Source organism: Aplidium turbinatum, chromosome 4, assembly GCF_918807975.1.
Source record: "Aplidium turbinatum chromosome 4, kaAplTurb1.1, whole genome shotgun sequence".
Lineage (NCBI taxonomy): Eukaryota > Metazoa > Chordata > Ascidiacea > Aplousobranchia > Polyclinidae > Aplidium > Aplidium turbinatum.
The window spans coordinates 15,951,186-15,977,803 of NC_137475.1; the positions used below are offsets into that span (position 1 = coordinate 15,951,186).

At 36.8% G+C, this 26,618-nt stretch overlaps 1 protein-coding gene across 1 annotated transcript in view; it reads left to right on the forward strand.

Annotated features, from left to right (window-relative positions):
* Nucleotides 1-1,770: 1,770 nt before the first annotated feature.
* LOC145768086 (TM2 domain-containing protein 1-like) overlaps nt 1,771-26,618 on the forward strand; it is a 39,681-nt gene continuing 14,833 nt past the window's right edge. Inside the window, exons 1-2 of the mRNA XM_082579552.1 lie at nt 1,771-1,947; nt 23,525-23,639. Coding sequence (XP_082435678.1) covers nt 1,796-1,947; nt 23,525-23,639 — 267 coding nt within the window. The 5' untranslated portion in view covers nt 1,771-1,795. The remainder of the gene's footprint in view (nt 1,948-23,524; nt 23,640-26,618) is intronic.

Sequence of the window (26,618 nt, forward strand, 5' to 3'; positions counted from 1 at the left end):
TGGCGGCCCTTGTTCTTGCGTTTTTATTCATTCCGATTGTTGCCCCTCACATGTTGTAATGGCTCTGCAGTGAGCATATTTTGTCGGTTTATTTACGTGCATGGCGGCCCTTGTTCTTGCGTTTTTATTCATTCCGATTCTTGCCCCTCACATGTTGTAATGGCTCTGCAGTGAGCATATTTTGTCCAGTGTCACATGATGTTAAATGCCAAATGGGATGCACTAGTTATGCATGCAAAACTATAGGTTTATTGAATCCTTTTTAATTGTATTTTATTGCAGAAAGTCACTTAAAACTAGTATCTTTAATGTTTCGTACACTTCTTGGCACTAATAATCTTACAATGATGTATGTATGTAATTTTACAATGATCAGTGTAGACAAAGCCTATATACTGTATTCCAATTCAGAAATGATAGCAGAAGTGTATAGACTTGTAGTTATATCGTCAGAATAGTGTGACTTTATTTGCAATGTTATGTACCGGTGGGGTGTTGTACAATGTACAATTGTACATACTTGCTCAGATTGTTGCATATAACTCACTTTACTATTAAGACTGTCGCTGTTCTTTAATGTAACTTCTGACAAATCAAAGTAACGCAATTGTACTATGCACACTGTCGTACCGGTAGCAGCGAGACATGTTTGGAAAATGATAGAATTATTTTCCACATCGGACAAGCTCATTACATCCTGTCGATGTATTCTCCTTCATCTTTATGTCTTGACTCCTTCACTTTGTGTAATAATGTATTATACTACTATGCTTTGCTTGACATACAGTGGCGTAGTAAGGGAGGGAGGGGCGGACCGCCCAGTATGGGCTGATAAAAAAAATTAAAATCCAATGTTTTTGACTATTTTAAAAATTCCGCATTTTTGTGCACAATTTTTATTATGAGGTTGTTAATTGTAAGTGATTAAAAAGATATTTTTGGAATATATCATCTATGCTAATAATAATGATCATAAAAATTTTGAAAAAAACATGTGGCTGCATGGCGAAATCGGCCAGGCAATCGAAGCACTACAAATGTTTATATCACAAAAAGTATCACTCTTAGCTCATTTTAACCTTCATTTTTGGAAAGCTCACCCCTGAAAATGGGGGGATAGATACCAATTTTATGAAGATTGGGCAACTAAGTCCCAAGATATGAGCATTTTTATGCGGCTCACTAAAAAAATCGCCACCTGGTGGTCAAACATTAAAATAGCGATAAAACAAAAACTGCTCAACCACTTTTGACAAAATTTGTGCCAAATAACTCAGAATTTTAAGCATTTTAAACTGTGAAAAAATGGGACAATTCTAAATTCTATGGTTCCAAAATTTCAATTTTCTGGATGAATTATAATGAAATGACCCTGCGGCTCTCTTGACATTAGCACATCTTGCATGTACCCACTTTCCACATTCCTTGCATTGCATTGAATTTCTCATCACTCTCTTGCCATATATTCCCCAGGGATCTACTTTGCTCTCAACAACTGTTCCTTCTGCTCCACTCACCATCACTTTTGTTTTTTCAAGATTCACCTTCATACCCTTGGTTTCAAATGCTTCTTTCCAAACAATGAATGCAAACCTTAAATGCAACAAGAAAATACTTGTGGAGCATGATGTTTCCGATTTTTCTTTTTTTTTGGGCCAGTCTAATGTGGAGCTATGCCGAAAATAAACTTGATTGATTGATTCATCTCCATCAATTAGGCTCCAGAGCCTACCTTAAACATTATTTTATGTTGCCTTGAACAGTCTTATATATAAGCTCTGTGTTAGTGACATAGATGGTGACAAGAAGAATCGCAAGTCTCTGTGTTTGCTTATTAGCTTTGCATGTTGAAGTAAAGTCAGACAGTTTACTCAAGTGTTCTGACCTGGAAATTGGTCAATACAAATGTGATGAACCTGAGATTGATGATAACACTCAAGAAATAAAGTAAGAAGTACATTTGTTTCATGCATTTTACACTTTACGAAAGATTGTTTTTTAAAAGTGGTCTGTCAAATTTGTCCTATCTAATAACTGTGTCACAATCAATATGCGTAGTTCCTTGTCAGGCTACAGTACACAGGCCTCGGAATTCGTTTTTGTTGAAGGCGGACAAACGTGTCCGGTCTGAGCAGCTATCTCGGCGGACAAATTAAGGGTGTCCGACAAATTGTTCGTAAGCAATTGTTCGTAAAGCAATTGTTCGTAAGCAATTGTTCGTAAAACAATTGTTCGTAAAATTAATTCTTCATAAAACAATTCTTCCTAAAGCATTTTTTCGTGCATGCAGTTAAAATTTGATGTATACGAAGAAATGCTTTACGAAGAATTGTTTTACGGATTTCATTTTACGAAAAACAGTTTACGAACAATTGCTTACAAACAATTGCTTTACGAACAATTGCTTACAAACAATTTGCCTATAACCCAAATTAAGTTTCACGGCGGACACACCAGTTTTTGCGTCGATTGTCATGCTTAATCACTTTATCTTGAAAATTCTTCGCTATTTGAGAACTATAGCTATATGGTTTAGAATGCATTTTATAATTTCAACAAAGTCACTCTGAAAGACGTGCGCTTGATGAGTCAAAGCGCCATGTACCTGCTCAAAACGCCGCATAACTGATTAACTTCTACCGAACAAGGTCGTTTGGCTTCTTGCGTCACAATGCTCTGGGCACGAGTCAGAAAAACTTCTACACTAACGCTACTATTTTCTGCTGTGCAAAGTTTCACTAGGCTTTTTTTAAGTTTATTTTTGCTTATCATGTGAGCGAAAGTGAATTTTCCCTTACAGTAATACTAGAGATGTACCGATACCAATATTTTGGCCGATACCGATATCACTTTTTTAGGCCGATACTGATACCGATATTTTGGCCGTTACTTTGGTGTTACAAAAAGGAGCAATTTTGGTATTTGCAAGGAATTATATCAAATGCTAAGTTTTACCTTATTTGCATAAAACTATTAAAAAAAGCTTTTAATTGGCATAATTTATTAAAGATTCAAGAATCCAATCTCAACCGCATTGTTGTGTCATTATAGTAGGTTTTAGTAATGAAAGGCCACCGTAATTGAGGATTGGGGTATAAGGGAAGAAACATTACATCACAATTGGGGTTTCTGAAAAATTAATAAAGTGTTTGCGCAAACTCTCCAAATAGGCTATCATAATTGATAATAAGAAGTAAAATGTAAACCAAGTGAGTTTTGTAGTCGTACAAAAACTATTCGACAAGTAATGTGCAACCTAAGGGCGCTTGTCGTTTGGTTGAAAAGCTTTTGCCAGGCCAAGACTACCCAGGTAGCAAAAATGCACAATTCTGCATCGCTCCCACCCCGCCAAGTGCTCAAAAAACCCGTGCAACTCGGCTGCCCCCCAGCAAGCCGGCTCCACCAGTCGGCGATTCAACTTCCACCCTTAGCCGCAACAAACTCATCAAGCCCAAACAATGTCACGGCAGAATAAGTAGGCCCAAAAAGAAAGCAATGGGACCATGAATCCTCACTAAACCAATCAAAATGGTCCCGCTGCGCCCTTATCGATTAGTTCAGTGAGGATTCGCAGTCCCACCGCCCCCACCCCGAGCCCACCCACTCCGCCACATCATTGTTCAAGCCTGGTGAGTCTACCACAACAAAAGGTGGAAACCAAATCACAAACTGACAGAACCAGCCCACAAAAAACAACCAAGCCACACGGGTCGCTCAAACGTCCAGCAACGCAAAAACGATGCAAAACTACACATTCCTGCCACCTGGGTAGTCTTGGCCTGGTTTTATCCTCTGCTGAGAGTAAAAAAGAAACACAAATGATAAAGATTGGAGAAATTGAGTCTCCTTCACAACTTAAGAATCGAACAACGCAAAACTGCTGAAACAAAACGTTTTGTTTGAGTGAAAGAATCACTGTAAGCAAACAATGCCAAAAAGTGCGTGCATGAAGTCATGGGAGTGTGAGGTATCAAAAATTTGAACAGGTTGTTATTTTTCTACTTCAATGTGACGTTAGTTACTACTTTAAAAAATCTATATCTTTGCTTCTGCAGAAAATCCGCAGCAAACGCCTTTTTTTTACATTGTTTAGTATCGGCCACAATATCGGCCAAATTTTGCCGATACCGATGCCGATACCGATACTAAAAAAATGGCCGATATCACCGATGCCGATACCGATATATCGGTACATCTTTAAGTAATACTAAAACTTAACAAATTTTGCTGCATCTTGCTGTAATAGCCTACCGAACTCGTATAATCTAATTTTGTATCCAACCTTGCCTTATCAATATTACTCGGAGATCAAAGCCAGACATTGTGACGTAAAACTTGAACAAAGTTGCGCTGATTAGTGTGGAAGTACCGGTACTCCCATCGATTCTTAGCGAAGAATTCATCTTTGTTACGATGATTCAATGTCATCAATCGTTGAAGCAACGTATAAATCGAAAGTTTTCCTGCTTGAATGAAAGCTACCCAGGCAACAAAATTTATCCTTTTTACATTGATTTAATGTTTGCGTCTACATTGAATTAATATAAGAATGATAGATTTTGTTGTCTAGGTGAGAGATACAGGATTCACATTTTGTAAATGCGCGGGAAATTATATTCTCGCAACAATTGCTAACAAGGCTAGTCCTCCCTTTTCTTCAGACAGATACCATAAATGCAGACCAAGCTTTTTGCATAAATCGCCTTCGCCATCCAACAAGTGCGATGCATAGCACCTGAAGCTTGAAAGCAGATTCCACACTCAGGAGTTTCTCCAAGGAATATGACAAAAAACGGGCATTTTAGCTATGTATGAATGCATAAAAGTTTAGGAATACTTATTTCGTTTATTGCTTTACCAGTTTTACAGGTTAGTTTATGAACTTTGTTTATTGAATCAGGCGTCGAAATTCCGGCGGTCATGGCGGACATGACCTCCGGAATGGCCTCGAATGTCTGCCGAAGCCGACTCATTGGTCGGTCATAAATGACCGCCGCAAAATTCTTGACAAAAATAGAGCTAATGCAGCAAAAATATATTTTAAATTTGAATTGGTACAATTGTTTGTTTAACGCGAACAAATACGGAGCTGAAGCAATAATAGTACAGGCAATTGCTTTAAAGATCACATTAGAGTGGCGTGGTTAACAAGCTGATGGCAAAAGTAGCCATTTTCACATCATTTCAACGCCTTGCAATGTTGCCTTGAAATAAAGTTGTCTGAACTTTTCGACAGGATATGTATTCTAATTTTAACAATGAGGATTATTGCGTTACATTGATCGTTTGTTAAAAATAAACGTCACAGAAAGAAGCAAGTCTCAGCTGGGTTCCGCACGTGCTCAGGCGAATGTGGCGACCTTATTCACGCTGATACTGATAGAAATAGAATTTCTGCACAGAAGAGAGGGTGTTAGACTAACACTATTGTGTTAGTTAGTTAACACTAACACTATTGAGGGCTAACACTATTGAGTCACTAATGCGCATTTGTCTGGACGGTCCTGAGCTGGAGATTTACGACCCGCGTCGGCAGTAATCGCTTGGCACAACGATTCTATAACGCGAAAACCACGGAATAAGTGATCGTAGTTGCTTTTCTAATAAGGAAATTTGGATTGTTGTTTTCAATTGTGTTTATTGCGTCATTACATGACTGTCATTAACGCACTGATTTATTTGCAAGCAATCTGCTCCAGTATACTTCAGGGTCGGTTAATTAAGCCATCAACCATTGCAGAGTTATTCTGTTGTAGAAAATCTTCTACAAACACGACTACACAATACTGTAGTGTGATTTTGTGCAAAATCTACATGCAAAAAATATGTCCGGTTGAGATATTAAATGTCCGCTGAAAGGGCCAGTCCGGTAGGACATGCTTGACCGCCGGAAAAAAGTACAAATTTTGAGGCCTGTTGAATAGCTTGGGCCACAATACTTGTTTAGCACTGTTTTGTGCTAGAATACCGAAAACAGGTTTTTTCTAATTAACTGCTTTTCTACTCAAGATAGACGCAATCACTGTTCAGAAAGCAGATAGGAAATCATGCTTTCTGCACCTTTTGACACAAAAACCGTATCTCTACCTCAAGCAGTTTTTGAGATATGCAGATTTGGTATTTTGGAGGAGGACTCAAAACTTTAGGGGGGGGAGGGCCACCTCTAAATCAAATTCAAATTCAAAAATTTTTTGCAGGAGTTATTTTTTCTGACAACCTCACCTTTTAAAAGGGTGTCCTACACAAAATTCAAAATTTTTTCATTTTTTGCCCAATAAGAGCCACCCTAGCGTACCCGCACGCAAGCACAGTTACAGTTAAGAGCGAAACATACAGGTTACCAAGTGTTTGATGCCAAGCGTTAGAACCTTAATTAAGCATTTTTCCGCAGTGTTCAAAATGTTCTTCTGGAAGAGAACTCCTTTCCACAAAAATAGCGGCTTTTTTCATCTGTATTTCTAAACATTTGGTCAGAAACGAGACTATTTTCTAAATGTGAAAAACTTTTGTAACAAGTAATTTTAACAGAGTAATTTTAACAGAGTAATTTTAACAGTGCAATATTGTTAATTGGGTCATAGGGCGAAATACCAACTAGCATAGACATTGACAACTAAAAGTAGCCTAGGTTATTTTATGTATAAAAGAAACCCGTTGTGTCAAATAGCATGAAACGTGTGTGGCAAAATGTTTAATGCCAGGCGTTAGAACTTCGATCAAAGCATTTTCCCGTAGTGTTTAAAATGGCGACGCGGACGCCTTGGGAATTTCTCGCATAAAGCGTAGCTTTTAACTCTATCTTAGTATGAGCTGTTTTCGTACGTGGAAAGTATGTCACAGGCTATCTTAGCCCCGTGCTAATTAATCGCTAATAACGGGAGTTATGTAAATCACAGAGACAAAATATTTTACAAGGTAATAGCCATGTGCAGTTGTGCACTCACCAAATTTATTGAAATAAAGTATTTGAGATGAAAACACATCAGAAAGTCGGTTTTTATTCTAATTTCTCAAAAATAGCTTCAAAATTAAAATTTTCGAATTATGACTAAGCTAAACAAAAAATTACTTGTGCTCATTAACACTTTGCTCCACAAAGGAAGGCCAGATTTGGCCCCCCTTATATTTCCTTTGATTACTTGAAGCACAGTAACGCCATGCACTTGGTTTTTCTTGACTTTTCCTAAAATTGCCAGGCGGATCTGATGATATTAAATTTGATGCTAAAAGTTGTGTAGTTTTCTTGTAAATTCAAGATTTTGGTGAATTTTTGCTATTTCTAGCTAACTACCAGCAAAGCATGAAATGGATTACATTGCGATAAGAAGCCATAAGCTCATCATTGCGTCGTGTATCGATATGCGAGAGCAGAGAGAAACATCCTCTTGTTTTCCATTGTTTGGTTTGACCTCAATAACACAAAGCGCGTTGTTTCTTATGCTACAAAAGAAAAGCTAGTGATCACAAAGTTGTTAATTAGAAACAATAATAGCAAACGTTTTTGCGTTATCAGCTGTACGAAGAATAGTAATCCACGATCAAAATAGTAGGCTATGTAGGATTGTAGGCCACAAACTATTCAAAACAGTTGTTTCAACCAGATAATATTCATTGACGAATAAAAAACGTTACAATGTCATAAGAAATCTTTCCTTGGGTAAAGACACAAAAAACCTGGTTTCGAAATAAACGTTATATGGAAATGCTCCCATTGACAAAACTTGCAATTGAGGAAACGTATCACTGCAAAGTGCAAATGCTTTGGGAGACGCCTGAGAAATAGCGTTTTTGCAAACAGTAGTTGTGAGATGCACTCAAAATTATAAGATAGGCTCCATTTACATGCAGCAGCTCTCGATGACTACATGTCCCTTCGCTGCTTTATGTCGCCTACTTGTTGTTATGTCCTGCATTTTTGTTTCACCGTGCACTGTGTGCTGGTTTTTTTTTTCGGTCATTTATTGGTCATTGACCGATTTTTTAGCAAAATGTCCGAAAAAAATATAGTCAATTCGGTCAAAATGTCAGAAAAAATATGTACACGCTCAAGTCGATTTCAGTGATTGCAAAGAAGCTTCTTGCGCCACTGTACGATTTTTGTCGATCGGAAATACAAGACGTAGACTTGGTGTTTAAACGTTGATCCAATGTCTTATTATATGTGATAACGCAAATACAGAAGTCATTCTTCGAAATTAGCGTGGGCAATCGGCACTTGCCGACGCAGATGCGTGAATGGCGCATTAGCGTTGGCAATGAAAATGCTGAGGCCACAGGAGCGCTTGTAAAGACCAAAAGATTACAAAAAAAAAGTAATTTTCTTGGACTACACCAGACTCTTACTATTGCTGGACTCTTACTATGTTTTATTTGAGTTACTTCCTACTTTGCCGGCGCTTAGACACGGGCCCAGCTGGGAGAATTGAATCTTTTATAAAAATATCACCCTATTTGCATTGATTCAACGATAGTAGACGTCAAATTAGTCTAAGCATCTATTCCTTATCGCGTCTCGCGACTTTGTGTTGCTCGCAGTATCCCAATTGTGCCGAAATTATGTTAGTGTAAACGTAAATCGAGGCAATCTTTTCGCGGGGAGCTATTAATTTGTTACCAGTACCTGGTTGAGCAATTAACGTTATTTTATGATAATTCAACGTCACTAGATGTCGAATTAATGTAAAACAAACGTAAATTTCTTATTGGGTACTGTTGTTACGCAATATAACCCGCCGGGAAAATTAAATCGATTTGTGTTGCCTCGAACATTGAATCAACCCAAAATTAACTTACTTTTTCCCCGTAAGTTATAAAACTTGAATTACTGTAAGTTCAGCGTGCGTATCGCGTTGCTCGCTTTATCGCTAGTTTTGGTATTATTACATCACAAGAAATCAAACAGTGTGGTCGTGATAGACTACTCTAGTATATTTTTCGCTTCTCGCTTTACATGTTTTGGTACAATTTTTTCGTAATAAACGTTCACATGCAATTGTCGAGGCAATTTCAACTTTTGCCATTTGGCCTCGACAATGTTTTTGCAAAAGTAAAAATATGCTAATTTCGAAGACTGGAAGTAACGTTTCTCTGTTCTAACTTTTCTCAGATAAAACACGACAACGTTTCTCAGCGAAACTTAGTGTTGTAGCGAGTCAGGAAGTGCAAATTTTCGTTTGTATCAGCTACTTCAAAGGAAATATTTTCATCAGAAAAAATGACCGAAATAAATAAAAAATGACCGAATTTTTTCAAGTCATTTCGGACAAATGACCGAAAAGTCTCAGCGAAAAAAAAAAACCCAGACTGTGTGTTGATCCAAAGAGCGCAAAATAAAGATGATAATGCCTCGTCTACACTGCAAAATATTTTGTAATGTAGACGAGGCATAGAGCTAGGCGTCACATAAGACAAACAACAAATCAGCTTTCTTGATCATTGGTTCAACATCTGAATACGTTGCGCCAATGTATAAGAGGCCGGCTATTGTGAAGACCCGTCATTTATGAACGATTCGATTATACCAAAAGTGGAACAAACTAATGGATCAAAGAATGAGTAGACAATGCTGAGAAAACTAAATCTAAGTGACAAACAATACCGATGTTTTCATTTATCTTAGAAAAATGCTGCCTGAGGTTATCAACAAAACATACTGTAAATAACGGCAGGAATCCCGAAAGCAGAATTTGCTCGACTTTGGCATGAATTTAGTCAGACATCTAATAATTCCACACATACAATAACGGCCTCTCAACGGCTGTAAGATACATAACCTGGTTCTGGTTCCAGAATCTGGGCGGTTTGTGTAACAGTTTAGGGGAAGACACTACTTGAAATGATGCACCACACAAAAGATTTTCAATAAAGACTGAGTCTAAAAACCGATGTGGATTGTGCTGCACAGTGACTTCAAGTTTAGGACAGAAAAGGCACAAAAATATCACGATAAAAACAGAGACCTTGTGGAAAATACCATAAACATGTAGTATGCATGCTGCTCTAAGCTGGCCGGCAACCACAAGGTAGACAATAAAGGCAGTTTATAATTATATAACAGCGCAATAAACATTATAAATATCTAAACCGACAATTTTCTTTTACAAACGTTATACGTCTAATACTAAATTCTCCCCAACATTTTTTTGTGAAGCGTTTACAAACCACGGTTTTGTAAAATAATTCATCATTATTATTTTTTACTTCTCGGATGTTGTAAAACATCATCAAAACAAAAATCACAAAAATCATTTAATTACTTCAATGTAGTAGGCCTAAATTTTTTTTATAGAATTGTAGGCACGTTGTTTCAACAAAGAAGCCATTTTTTGGCAATACAGGGGTCGATCTTAACTTTTTTTTTCACTAGCCCACCGGACTAGTTGCTCCCCGTTTTCACTAGCCCGCACGATTTTTCACTAGTCCGACCAGTTTACTGACTTTTCACTTGTCTGAGCGTTAGACACTTTGTAGTAACATTGAATCAGCATTTGATCACGATATATCAACAAAAAACATTAATTTCGCTAACTGCTGCTTCCTGGGATGCCGGCTTCTCCGTGCTGGCGTGCTCACTACTATCACGTGTCGTGTCTAGCGAGGTTGCGAGAAAAAAGTAGTCACGTGCTCAGTTGACCGACTTTGCACTTTCTTTGTGCAATCTCGCCTCTGGCAAGCAAAATTTTTGCTGTATTTCAGAGTGACTTCGCCAATCGCCATTTTGTAAACCAAAACTTTTCACAGTGAACGGTGACACCGGCGAATATTTTCACTAGACAAATCGGACTAGTACTGCAACATTTCTACTAGTCCGCGCAAATTTTTACTAGCTATTGGCTAGCGGACTACCGCTAAGATCGAACCCTGCAATATAAAGTTATAGAAAATAATTTGCAATCATGCAAATGTTTGGAAAGAACCTAGGAAGTCTTCTCACAATCTGGCACAAAATGATTATGTTTATTGTATCTCTGCAATATTTTTACGACAAACTTTGAAGCTTTGTTATAATCATTTTTATCTTTGAAGTCAAAAGTTAATTTTTTTTGTCCAGAAACATAATCGCTGCCTTGCTGATGTATCGCTTTGTTGTATTTACGCGTAGTTTTTGTGCTTCAAACAATAAGGACCCAGTCAGCAATTCAGTTATTTTACATTGATTCAACATTTGTAAACGTTAAGTTTATGTAGATTTGCTGATTGTGGATTACTTCAAATTTCCTTTGTGTCAAATTGATTGACATAATCTTCAATAAAAAGTGAGCTTCGAACTTAGCTTTGTTGATGTCAATGCTGTATTTTTAGTGGATGTAATTTATGAGTCATGTTTATAAACACCCGTAAGCAAAATGACTTATGATGTAGCCTGCATGATATTTGTGATACGACTTCACTTCACACAAATCCACAATTTCATCAGCGCCTAATTTGAACTTGGAAATTTCAGATAACTTCAACAGCTTGTTCAAATGTCTTCTCTCTACTAAAAATATTCATACTGTAAACACAATTGTAGACCTAAAATACACAAACGAAGATGTATACAAGGCATTCCATTATAATTCAACAAATTTCAGAAAGAAATGTAACCACTAGGTTTCAAAAGGTGTTGGTGTTGATATATTTTGTTGTTTTAAAAATTTGAACTTGGGAAAAACAAAAATTTTGAAAATCGGACAAGCAGTTTTCGAGATATTGCGTTTTGAAATTTTGTTTTTGTCACTAGGTGGCGCTGTTGATGCTCTCAATGTTTTTTTAATTTTAGGGTTATATTTGAGGTAGAAAGTTGGTTGAAGTGTCTATTCCACTATATTTCATGATGCAGATTTCAAAAATGGTCTCAATTTTAGTCTAAAAGCATTAGCTAAGGAGTTATGGGGCATTTTCAAAAATTTGGGGGACTAAATGCCAACCCTCAAATTGTCATGTGGGCAACGAGATATCCCAAAAAAATTTTTTGTTCTTTAAAGTTTCTTGCATATACTTCATGATAGTATAATATTTCTTTATGAGACTTTTGTCCTTTTTGCACAATGCAACCTTATATCAAAGATCTATTAATGCAATATTTGAATTATGCTTGCTTATGATGTCACAATAAAAAATTACAGATTTCCCCAAAAAACTTTTTTTCATTGTGAAAATTGCCCGGGAGAACAAAATTTGACTGCAATTTTTAAACAAGGGCTGGTTTTCCCGGGCAGTTTTCACCACAAAAAAAGTTTTTTGGGGAAATCTGTAATTTTTTATTGTGACATCATAAGCACGCATCATTCAAATATTGCATTAATAGATCGTATAACTTCTCATGCAAGTCTTTGATAAAAGGTTGTTTTGTGAAAAATGACGAAAGTCTCATAAATAAACAGTATATTATCATGAAGTATACGCAAGAAACTTTAAAAAACAAAACATTTTTTTGGAATATCTTGTTGCCCACATGGAAATTTGGAGGTTGGCATTTGGTACCCCAATTTTTTTTAAATGCCACACAACTCCCTATCTAATTCTTGTAGACTAAAATTGACATCATTTTTGAATTCTGCATCATGAAAAATGGTGGAATGGACACTTCAACCAACTTTCTACCTCAAATATAACCCTAAAATCAAAAAACATTGGGCACATCAACAGCGCCACCTAGTGACAACCACAAAACTTCAGAACGCAATATCTCGAAAACTGCTTGTCCAATTTTCAAAATTTTTTTTTGCTGTGATGCATTTTTCACATACTTTAACATATGCTTTAGTCATCAAAATTGAAGACTTAGTGGTTATTTGGATTTGTTGAATTATAATGGAATGCCTCATACAGCTATTCAAGTAGGCTAAGGTGTTACTTATGAGAAGTTTGGTTCCATAAAACTAGAAGCTAGCCATGAGTTTCGGAAAGCATTAGTTTAGGACAAAAATGTAAAACAACAAACGCAGTTTTTTTTTTTTTTTAAATTCGTGTAACAATATTGCTCTGATTGTAACTATTTTAGAATTAATGAGTGGCATACAATAAGATTTGCTCGCAAGTCGTAAATCTTTATCAATTATGCAATGAGTCGGCACACTGCACACTAGGGTGATTCAAAAAAAAAAAATTTTTTTTTTTATCACTCTCACCCCTTAGATATGTGATGCATCATGCAAAAACATGTATTCCAAAAGATTTTTGAAATCAGACATCATTTAGAGGTGGCACAGCCCATGCAAAATTTTCGTGGTTTTTCTATATGCGATACACTACAATCGTCTTGACCAAAACCACAGAAATTTTTAGTCAAGATGCTAAGTGTAGAATATGTCAAAAACTGGATAAATATTACAAGTACATGGTAATAATTTCGTAAACCAGAAGAAAGAGTGCCTAAAAAAGTCATCACTTAGTCTTGCAGCTGCGTTAGATCGCATAGGGGTCACTGACTGGAAAGCCGTGTATATATATCAGCAGAAACAGTGGCGAGGGTAGGTGGAGACCCTGCTCAATTCAGGCTAAGTTCTTCTACCATAAGACGCCATCAACAAAAGTATCGACTAGACATTGTGAATGAAATAAAAGATCAGTTCCATTCTAAAATCCTAATGAATCATTAGCAGTGCATGGGATGGCAAGTTCCTTGAAGATCTGGTAGGCAATCAGCAGTGTGGACCGTTTACCAATTACCAGTTTCCGGCCACAGCATTTCCAAGCTTCACGGGGTATCAAAACTTGCTTCAGGAACTGGAGACATGATGGCAACTGCTGTTTTTAATGCACTTGAAAAATGGGAAGTTAGTGGGAAAGTGAGGGCCCTGTGCTTTGACACAAACTGCCTCCAACACCGGCCAACACGCTGGTGCTTGCACTCTTTTGGAGCAGAAACTTGGAAAAGTTTGCTTCACTTTGCTTACAGACATCACATTATGGAACTTATTTTAAAAAGTGCATTTGAAACAAAGTTTGGTATGTCCTCTGTTCCAGACATCAGCCTTTTTAAGCGGTTTCACGAAAAATGGAACTTTATTGATCAATCCAATTACCAGCCAGACCCAACTGATGCACATGTCAATAACTTCATCTAGCCAGTTTGTGCAGATCTGTTGACATTTGCAAATGAACAATTGTCTGCAAGACACCCACGGGATGATTACCGAGACCTGCTGGAATTGCTTATAACTTTTTTAAGAGAACAACCTCACAATGGGGTTGCCTTCCGCTGTCCAGGTGCATTTTACCACTCTGGATGTCTAAGCCCAAGGTATTGTACTGTTACAAGATTTGGCTTTTTCGCAGCCAATTTAAGCCAAGAAAGAAGAGACTGGACTTCGAGATCTATATATGCCTCTTTGCTTCATTAGTATATGTGAAAGCATAGATTACTTGCATTTTGCCAAGTGAGGCTCCATGACAAGATCTTAATTTAATGAAAGAGCTCTTAGGGTATAAACATATCTGCTCAGGTCTTTCAAAAGCTACTTTAAATAAACCTTCACACCACATATGGTACGTGTCAGAAGAATTAGTGGCTCTGGCTTTTTTGATACCTTGGTGAGCTTGGAAACTTAGAGGAAAATGATGAGCTCTCTCAGAATGGAACAAAACCTGGAGGGCAAGAAACTACCTCCGTCCAGAATCGTTGAAAAAGAGCTGCGGGACTTTGTGTCAAAAGACATTCTTAAACTTTTCCATAAGCTTGACATTCCACATGAGCTCCTTTCATTAGATTCGACTACTTGAGATGACAGAGATGATTATGCCAATGCTAAAACACAGGTGCTGGCTCTAAAAGTGTTTCATGATCATGCCGAACAAGGTGTGACCCTGGTACAGCGGTTTAACAAGCTGCTTTCGAAGACTGAAGAGCAATTTCAGTTTCTTCTTCAAGAGGTGACTGAGCAACAAAAAAACTTTCCAGATAGTGGAAGAATACCGTTGTGAGACAGATTGAAAAACAATAATGTGCATAAACTTTGTGATAATGACTGAACACATATCTACATTACAAAATAACATTTCTGCATTCATTAAATCTTTGTAAATATTTGATGACTTTTAAAGACAGTGTTTTTGATATTTATCAAGTATTATTGATGCAACAAAAATGCGAATTTTTTGTTGTTTGTTTTGTGCGTGTTAATTTGTCAGGCTATAGTGTTAAACTGTTTTATTTGCATCAACAGCGCACGGGTACAAATATGGCATGGGTACACGGGTACAAGGTACGCACGGGTACAAGGTACGGGTACACGCACGGGTACATAATTGACACGGCGAGAGAGCACAAACAAACATAGCCAGGTCGAAGACTTTCAGAAACCGGCCTGCCACACCCCGCGGCGGCGGGGAGCGGCGTGATTTAGGGGTGACGATGCACCCGGAAGGGTAAGTCCACCAGCTTAGGTCGCGGGGGCCAGGCTGGAGAGTCGAGGTACCTGTGGAGGGAGAGTGTGGATCGAAAACGTTACATGACCCGTCCGCAAATTTAGAATGGCGGAGCGGGCCAGGGAGACAGGCTCTTTCTGCATTGCCCAGAAAGATGGCCTGCGACGAGCCGGGCGACCCGTCGTGTGTGGACACTGGAACCGGCAGTAATTGACCGCCGGGCGGCGCCCACGTCTCCCTCACGCGACCTCGGCGCAGGTACTTGACTCTTATACCCGGTCTGCCAGTAGGCAGAGCGGATAAAATTGGGGTCTACCACGAGGAAGAGAGTCAACTATTTAAGGATAATTTGGCTCTCGTGGCAAACAAAATTCAAATAAAAATGTGGAGCAGAGGCTCGATTAATCAATAGAAACAAAAAATATAGGTGGGATTGTAATACATACTCACTGGAGAAGAGTAAGCTTTGATTCGGCGAGCACGCTAGCTTTACATATTTTTTTTTAGCATGTATTTGTGTTTTAGGTATTGTTCTTTCTTTGTGGAATATTGTGAATCAGTAAATCCACCATTTCAATGGTATAATAATAAATATGTTATTTTTTAACAAATTCATCCGATTTGCAAAAGTTAAAACTGGATGTGCCACCACTAATCCTTTGAGTAGGACAAATTTTTTTTTATGTATCATGTTATTGCTTTACTCATCACACTTTTAGGGGGTGAGAGTTAAAAATTTCAAAAAAAAATTTTTTTTCCACAATTTTGAATCACCCTACTGCACACACACTTTGTGCGGTTGATCGAGCTCTTTGTCCTTCAGAACTTTGCATAAAATCGGATTAGCACGGTAATTAAACGGCGGCAAGATAAATCAAACTTGTCGTTTTTGGGTAGGCCTACCTTTGCAAAAAATTGAACTATCAAGTTTAACATATAAAATTTTGGAATAATGACTTTTCATACTTGTAGACAAACGATTTTTTTTTCACACCAGTTTAACTTCTGTTGAAATAGCACCAGCGGATAGCATGCAAAAGCTGGTTGAATTTGATCCAAAAACGGCCTCCCTTGAGCAGTTAACTTCCAAAAAAAGGTTGAAAAGCAAAGGGTTAATATAAGGCATTTTTGAACGTTTCTACATTTCAAAATAATTGCACTACCAAAGTCTACCATTATTGCACTAACATTAACATATACAGACGAAATCGGTTAATCGAATCACCTATTTGCCAAACGTTTTGATACGATTATACGATTGATTCGTTTAACCAATTTACTAAAAAAAAAGGTTTATTGTGAATGGGCGTAATTGTTGAGAAGATGTCTGTGCTGACTAGGCTGCAGCGCACATTACAACTGATACTTCCTTCAACTGTTTACAATTCTGGTTAAACTTTAACCCTTTTTCCTGTGACGTATTTTGGCCAGTTGACTTGCGGACGGGGGGGTCGGTTCGACACTATCACTTTGAGCTCGTGTAACTCAAAAACTACGCAAGATAGATCAATCAAATTTTCACATGGTGTAGATAATTTATCTGACAACATAACATCGAAACTCTTTTGCAATTTGTTCAACAGCGCAACTTGAAAAATCAAATAATTTGATGGTTGGTCATATTTTTTTATTTGACTTGAGAAATTGCTTCTTAATTAACTTATAATTGAGTGTGACGGGTTAATTCCATTGTGTAGATTTTAATCTCTTATGCGGAGACGTCGTCCACGCTTCAATGAAATCGTAATTGGCGTCCGACTCGCGTTTGATTGTTGTTTTGCCGGAGGCATTGTAAAAAAAAATTGCTTTGTTTCAACATTTGCAGAGAATGAGACAAAATCACCGCAAAAAACTATTTCAAGTTCTTTTTGAGCCACATGTTTATAGTCTACACTTTTTCAAACGTACTGTCATTACTTGATATTGGAACTAAATGAAGCAATTTTTTTTTCACATTCACACTGTCGAATTTGGTTATGCATGATCTAAAACACTTTGTATTTCACAGCACATCTCAGGAAGCTATTTATTCGTTTTTAACATTATTTCAACGTCTAAAGCGGTTGAATCGATGTAAAAAGTGTCTGATTTGCTGTCTGGGTAGCGGTTGAACACAGAAAAGTAAGGTAGCCTAATGCTGTCACGTGGTATTTGAACAACAACCTATCCAAAGGTAGTGACTTGCTTCGATAGGAGCTTGTTCCATCTTAGAGCTTGTTCCAAAACTCCTGACTGATAAACTATGTCACGATGCATTCCAAAGTGATACGTTTCAATACTTACCAACAATGATCACTTTGAATGAAACAATTTTGCAAACAATTGTGACAAAATGTAGTGATAATAATAATCGTTTAGTCAAATCGTGTTGGTAGGCCATAGAAGAGGTCGTTTGCCAAATGGAACTCCCGTTCTGCGTGACAAACTCAAAGTCGTGGCATAACGATACGAAAAATAGAAACAAATCTTTTTCAGGCCGAGTGCTATTGTCGTAAAAAAACAAAAAATCACTAAAGTGTTGACTTTTTCCTTGGGCAAAATTGAAGGTTATTGATATTTTAAAAATGCACGTTTGTGTCAAAATGATTGAAGTGTTTTTTTTCATGTTGTTAACTAGATTGGCAAAATAACGTTTTCTACATTTTTTTCTAATTTGTTGGACATGCATTTTGTGTCAAGTTATTTATTACGCATTAGAAGATTTATTTCTGTTCAAATTTTGAAATAGCATTTTAGATGCAGTTTGCGGTTGATGGCGTTACTGCAAAAGCCATCGTTTGTAATTGACACACATCAAAAACAAAAGACGCATAAACTACTGCTGGCTGATAGACCACGTCACAATACATCATAATGATGTTCTTCCGAACCGAAGACCCAGAAAACCAATTTTGTCGTATATTAGTTTAGACGTCTGCAGACGTTGAACCAATGACAAAAAGTGATTTGCTGGTTTGAAACAAAGTAATTGCTGTTTCCAATGTGCAAACATTTTGATAAAAAGTAATCAAGTTTTGGCCACAGCTTTCTGGTCCATTTAGGCTACTATGGTCAATCAACTCACGTTGCAAATAACTTGTTTTGTGTAAAGTCTTGCTTGTGAAAGAATCGAAGTAAAAACACAAAAATGAAGTAAGCTATATTTACAGAGTATTATATTCTTGAATGAACCATAGTTTTAAAAAAAATAGTTTGAACAGGTTTCATCTGATAGAAACTATAGTTGATATCATCGCGAAGGATCAAATAGCTGCGAAAATCACTTCAAGCAATTCTTTGGGGTGATTTTCATTATGCAAACCAAGGTGAACCTCAATATACATATTTTTATGCCAAACGATAAAAATCGTTCTTTCTTTTTTTCAAGGACAAGGAAAACGATCCGTATAAAAAATAATTCAATTCAACATATTTTCCTTTTGTCAGATATGCATTTTGTGTAACAATGCTTTAGCAAAATTGCTGAGTATAATATAGCGTTTGAGATGCAGTCAGAGAATGCAACTTTATGGTGGAAGGCGTTATTACAAAAGCCAATCTTTTGTCACGGAAATGTATTCGAAAACAAAAAGTCACAAAAGCGGCTGACTGATAGATTGCGTTACAATACGTTACAAAAACGAGGCATTGATTTCAGATTTTTTCAACCCAACAAACAACTTTGCTCCAAATGACACAAACGTCCAAATTTATGCAGAAAAAGATATAGGCACCTACACCGTTTTGTGAAAATAAGCTTTTGAAGACTAACATTTGAATGAAAAGTTTGAATTTATTGAGTTCGTCCTAATAGTGTTTCTGCTGAGATATATCAAAACTTTTAAATCCTCGTAGAGAAAAAATAATTTTGTAATCTCTCAAGCAACTGCAAAATTACCATTTAGGTAAAGATTCAGTGCTGATACAATATGCACAATGTTTGTCAAAGCACAATAATTTAGCTGCGCGTGTTTTTCCACAAAAGCCAAGCAGTTTAGATAATCTGTGTCAAGTTCTTTTCAGTATCCATCAATCTCTCGTTTTCATAAAACATTTTCACAACGTCCATAAATATTCATGTGAATATAAGTGCACAGGTAGGCTACATGCAAAAGTTTATTGGCAGGTCAAGAACGCACTCCTTGCTTTCGGACAAGAAATCAAGAAATATACCACATTAGTCTGTTTGTTTTATGAGATAAACAGAGTTTTGTTAAGAATTTTCCTACTGCTTCTTGTTATAAGTTAGAAACAAAATGTATTGCCCATAGAAAACAACGTAAAATTACATTTTTTTCAGCTTAGCTTATCGGATGCTCTCTTATAATTTCAAAGAAACTCAGATGTAATTAAAAGATTAATCAAAGCAACTCAAAACTCGAGTTTGCAAACAAAAGGCGGAATCATTACGGTTGAATGCTTTACAACAAAGCCAACTCATGAGATATCTGCGTCGCAGACAGACACTGCAATCCTATTAATCCGTATAATTTGAAAACAAAAGGGCTAGCTAGTAGCTAGCTAAAATATCAGAATATGTTATGAAAATCATGTAATATCTTTAAAACTATATAATAGACAATAGCAACGTCATTTAAAGTGGAATAAATACTTGAATAATTTTTAGGATAAGTCAAGAAATTTTAAAGCTGTGGATCGCGCAGTTCTTTAATGATATTGCTTTGAAAAGTACCAAGTACCCACCGACCCCCCCCACAGGAAATAGGGTTAAAGAGTTTACTAGTTCTGTGTTACATAACACTATGCTGTATGTTCCAGCCAGCAAAACTGGTCCTTTTTACATTGATTTATCGTCTGCAGACGTTGAAACAATGTAAAAAAGACCAGCTTTGCTGACTGGGCTGAGCATGTACGATCAAAGCATTTTTCTGCAAACTGCGGAAATCGGACTTATTTTAATCTCACCGATCTCTGTGACGTCACAAGACGAAATTTGACGTTGACGTTTTTGATTCAAGCGTGCTATTTTTAGCTCCATACCAGCTGTGTAGTTTTGAGTATGGAACGTGGCCTACGAAAATAGTGGTATGGTAGAAAAACACGGCTCACCAGTGACGATCGGTGAGGGAAAGCAAGGAAAGCAGTGCTTACCTTAGCAAAAACTATGCAAAATATAATGACTGAATTCTAGGTTTAACTTATTATTTTTATCACGTCTATCTTAACTTGAAAATTACTGTATTCGTGACTAGATTTACTCGTAACGCTTGTGAGTAGTCTAAGTCCTCACCAAACCGCATGTCTTGCCTATAAATGCCAATTGACGCAAACGGTTCTGTCAGAAACAATCACTGAGGCTCCAGGTAAGCAACTATCAAACTTGCTTTCCCAGATTCAAAAATGTCAAAAAACGCCTTCGTTTTAACCAATCCTCACCCGTTTTGCAAAACGTCACCAGCTGCTTAGCCAATCAGATGTGTTATGGTTATGGTAGGTTAGTTGTGCTTTCCCAGTGACGTCAATGCGTACATTCGCTAGAGCGACTAGACTAACTCGTCAGAATGGTATCTCGTCACGGTAAACACACAGCATCATGATGCCAAAAAGCTTGTTGCTGTTTTTTGATGTCTCCTCGCCATGTACTTTAGCCTACTGTACTAGCTTTCATAGTCATGCCTTTGCCCTTTTTACAGCGTTGATATAACGTTACTTCGCCAATGAACGTTCAGGTGCGGATGCAATATTTAGTTTGTTAAGCTTCTATACGCAGGAGGCAAACTTATCCAGCTTTTTGTACAAATTGCTTGCGGTTGTAATGTTTAGGCCTAAGTGTTAGTTTTTGTAGTGTAGGGTTAACTGAATATCTGAGAATGAACATTCATGACGAATTAAACATTTAGACAACTATTATTCCATGTCTAACACCTGACTTGACATCCTATACACCTCTAAATGCTCTACTAAGACACGGCGTTTGTCGAATAGTGGCGGCGCGTGTCGAACGGCATTGCTACCGAAAAAGGCAAAAATCGTAGCTCTGTGCACAGGTAAGAGATCCATTTTGATTACGGTACCGGACTCTCATGTTATTTTAAACCTTAACAAGGGAGAAAAACTAACAGACATGCTTAACGACGGAAATATGAAGCTGATACGCAGGAAGGTGAGCTGCTGCATGAGTTCTGGATAAAAATTCGAAATAAATATCCTTGCATTGGAGAAAAGGCATCAATTGGTGATTTTTCTTCAGTTTTCCACATCATACCAATGCGAAATTAGATATTCTGTTATGACGAAAATCAAAACATAAAAATTAAAAGGCTACAAGAAAGAAAAAAATGAGAGTACTGCATAGGTTCTCTGAATGTGCAGTGTGCACCCAGATATAGGTTAAATGAAATTTTAACGTAAAACTGAGAACAAATTTCACACTGACTTTAAAATAATTAAACTATACTGTATAGCTTTGTTTGCTTTTTTTTTCAAAATGCCGTTTCAGAGTGGCATTCATTGTCCAAGTAAAACTGCTGTGTTACTTTATGTCTATTGATTTCTGATGTTATTATAATTTGCTTTCCTAAAGGTACCAACAGAACATGCCCACTTTTCTCCACACTGCATTAGAGCTAAAAGTCAAGCAGAGAAGCTATGATTATGAATACCACTTTTCAAAGTCTTTGGTATGAAATGATTAAGGTTTGTTCAAACAAACTGTTGAAGGGGTGCCACAAAATATTTTTCTCTTTTGTAGGTGCCGTAAGCCCAAAAAGGTTGGGAATCACTCATATAAAGAGTCACTGTGCAAATCAAGTATAATATACGAGGTTAGGGTTGTTAGGGGCCCATAAAAATTCAATGATTAATTCAAGGGGAAAAATTTTTGGTGAAACTCTGATCAGCGACTTCGGTTTTGTTCTATTTTTTCTTTCGATCTTTTGAGGTGACGAAATAGGTTGCATCCAAAGTTTGTAGGGTTCTGGCTAATGTTGAATAGTTTGCAAAAGTGGAAGTTATTGCCAATTGTAAAGTTGCTGTTGCAAGTAGTTTTAGAGTTCGACCGATATCACTTTTTCAGGCCGATACCGATATTTATAAAAATTTTAGGCCGATACCGATATATTTCAACCGATATATATCAACTACGAAAAATTTGTTACCAACAAAGTTATTAAGCAACAAACCAAAGAAAGTTTATGCATTGGTTGCTGTAATGGAAAAATCATTCTTAACACTAATCATAAAAAAACACCAAACAAAAAAGAAACAACCAAATGCATTAGCCTACTTTTTTGTGTTCAATTCAATAATCAAAGTTCAACAGTTTCAAATTGTAGTTCAAAAAAACATAGTTTCTCAGCATTCATGCCAAGAAGAGAACATCTTTTGTCATCGTAAATCAGTCCAACACGACAGGAGTTTCTGCTAGGATTAGCACAAAGACCGGTGTCACCGCCACTAACCCGGTAAACAGAAGCACAACCAGGCAGCACCAATTAAATAGGCAGCTAGGAGAGCACCCTTCCACGTGCAGAAAACTAGAAATTCAAAAGCATACCCACCTGCTGCGTGCAAAAATGGTTTGTTTGCAACCGCTTGCACATAAATAAAACGAGAGAGTTTAAATGCGCGTTTGAGCAACTTGTATTTCTTCTAAAGGCATGTATGACTGGTTTTGAGTGTGCTTTTGCTGGCCGATGTTGATCGGCGAAAAACAGCCGATGCAATATATCGGCTACTCCTGATATCTGCCGATAAATATCGGCTGATATCAGGAGTATCAGTCAAATATATCAGTCAAATATCGGCTGACTGATATATCGGTGGAGCTGTAAGTAGTTTATATATATCTATTTTGAAGACGATTTTGAAGAAGTTTGCTGCTCAGAATGTGATTTCTTATATGCTGGAAGTGCTGAACCATTTGTTTGGTCCTTCAAGGATGTCTGGAAGCAATCTACAATCTCAAAAGTAGAACTATTCAACATTTAATTGACTGTTTATCGTTTGATTATCCCAATAAACTATGTCATCAATCTTTCCAAAGTATATTTACGTGTAAGATATAGAAAGAACAGCTACTAACTGTATTGAACTTTGAAAGCTGGCATGTCATGTCATGTTTGCTTTGTGCATTTTGTTTTGTATGACTTAATAAAATTTCATCAATATCAGTGCATGGACACATTTGCACTGAAAAAAAAGTTTGAAAACTACTGAATTGATTTGTTTTTAGGGGTTGTAGCAAAGATGGTCATGCATTTATTAGTTGTCGTCCATTGAATGGAATCAGTTGCTCTTTTGATATTTCTGGAGAGGGATTTGTAGTCGCAAGCTTCAATGGCAGTCAAGTAAATAATATATGTATAAATTACAAATTCTATATGTTATTCTATTTGGATAAGGTCCTTCTAATGAAAGTGAAACAGGCTGTAGAGGTTTTTAGACAGTATGGTGATTTCCCTAACCACGAATAATATTATTTAGTAAAATCACCCAAAACAAAAACTTCAAAATAAACAGGCTAATGTTTATTTAAACTCAAAAACTGAAACGGCACAGGTAAGAAGATTGCTATCTCTATTTCTGCACTAAAACGTAGACAAAAACAGCTTTTCAGATTTCAGCAATCAGCAAATGTTTCACCTAGGCCAAAATCCTTTCCCAAATCAAATTGAAAACTTTCTGACCATCTGCACTAACTTTGCTGAAATTCTCTTCTAGTGAGCTTAGAATGACCAATTGATGAAACATCAATAGAATTGCAACATGATACTCTAGCGCCATGTGACAAATAAAAGTTCAAAAAAGCAACCACTAGATGTTGATAGTGATTGGCGAAATTTTAACATTGCACAAGAACGACCATACGTTTGGCATATCGCGTTTGATCTGGTCATAGAAAAGGTGAGGAAGTGTAATGAAGAGTAGGTAGCGTAAGATGCAGATATAATTCAGATATAATATATGCATTAGAGAATGTAGAAACTTATTTAAACATGTATACACTTACAGGCTAGTGTAGTGGCCTTTGGGGTGGGCAAATTTATGGGGCCCGCGCTTAGGGAACGTTCAAATATTACGTAACGCCTTTTTTCCGAATTTTTAACCCCCCCCTCCCCCATGTAACGCCAACGTAACGCTTTTTTCAATCTCCCCCCTCCCCCATGTAACGCTTTTTCATTACAAATTCAGCACAAAAAACTACCATTCCGTACTCGAAAGCGTTACGTAACGTTTTGCTTGAACTCCCTCCCCCCCGATGTGACGCTAACGTAACGCTTTGCATAAACCCCCCCCTCCCCCTCGAAGGCGTTACGTAATATTTGAACGTTCCCTTATCCAAAATATGCAAAAATAAAACATTAAGCACTAGCAGAAACCAGTATGCTAACTTAAACTTTTCCACCATAGTTTATAGTTTGCATCCCTATTATTCTTAGAGTCAGTTTTACGTACTTTTTCAATCAGCACCTGGCAACCTTGTTTGAAGGTGCTGACTGCTGATTAGAATGGTAGGAACTTTTACGTAGTACACTGTCCGAATTCCATAACGCAATCATGCGTGACGTATGTGACATCACTGGTATTTCAGTCACAATTTTCCTTATTAACTCCATTGATTGCAGTCATTAAGATTCTTCTTGCACTCAGTTCAGTTGCAGAAGAAAAAATAGTATTACTATTAGCAGAAGGTGGGAATCGAATCCATGCAATCGAAATTACTACTACTTTGCCCTAACCCTAACCCATTCGGCCACGCAGGTTGTGGGGAGGCATTCAGTTAAACTTCTTTGTATCAAAATTTTTCGATAAAGACGACCAGATAATCACGTGTTAAGTCACATGACTGAAGTCAGCTGATTTGCGTGTACGTCACGCATGATTGCGTTCTGGAATTCGGACAGTGTACTACGTTAAAGTGCCTACCGATTAGAATAGCCTATGCTGTGTTGTTGATTTTAATTTCTTAATAAATTTCTTATGTCGATTGTTGCGTTGTGTAATGGCATTAATGAGTAATGTCATCACTGCTATTCTGTTTTCAAGTCTTTAAAATGTTTGAATTGATATTTTTTTACTAAATAAATAAGAATTAGGAAAATTTCAGATTTGCAGTAATTTATATATATTGTCCTACAGACCAACATCGTCGTTTTTGGTATCCATTACGTGTTTTTTTCGGATGAAACTGTGAAAATAATCAGTAGGTATGCAGGAGCTAACCATGTCAAATGTAAGTAAGTTTATTCCAAAATAAACGTGCACTTGAAAGATTTGTTATATCTACGAATTTCCCAAACTACGCATTACGGATTTTTCCGATTCCACGAAAATCCTTGCTCTCAATCACGATTTTCGTCGGTATGTGCAAAGTTGATTGAGTTTTCGGCTGAAATTATTTTTTTGTAAGATAGGCTAGATGCAAGTAGTTAGAAGGAGATTACCACCAAAAAAGTATATATTCCGAATTAAAGAGTGGGTGATGAAAAATATTTTGTGTTTTAGAAAAACAATTTGTAGTTAGGGGAATCACCACACTTGATTTTATTGTTTCATAGTATCAGACATGAAATTTACGTAAAATTATTACTTTTGTTTAAAACTAGTGTCATCTTATTGTATATATACTATTGTTGCTTGAAAAATGTATAAAGTGGTTACTGGTCACAAATAAATGTAGCATAAAAGAAATAAATATTTAACAATAAGTTTAACGAATGTTTAACATTTTTTGTCAAAGCCGATGCAGCACTTGGTAATTCAATTCAGTTTATTTTGTTCTGTTGGCGAATAAATGAAAATAAATAAAACACTTAAATAATTCGCCAACAAGGATGATAGCGAAAGACCTATCCAAACTCCAAAAGGTCACCAAAGTCAGCTGTCACCCAAATATACAAAACACCAAAAATTAGGAACAATAATTAAAAGTTTAAAACAGAGATATATTGTAAATTATAATTCATAATACAGTGAAATAACACAGCAAGGCAATATGAAACATTAAAACTACCGTATGATATGTGCAAGGAGCAAAAGATATGTTGTAGGAGTGATTGTTGTAGTAGTGTAGTACAAGTAGAAGTGTTGTAGTACATATAGTCCAGTCGTTGAAGGGTTTTACCTTGACTTAATTGGTGTAAAGCTGAAATTTTGCACATTGGTTCTGTTCATTATGTACAATGACCAAAAAAAAATCCCCGTCAAAATTTTTTGGTGAAAAAAAGTTATCCGCTATTTTCAAAATTCCGCCATTTTTTTCAAAATGGCGGATATACAATTACTGAATTATTCAATTTTTATGAAATTATAGTTAGTGTTGGTGC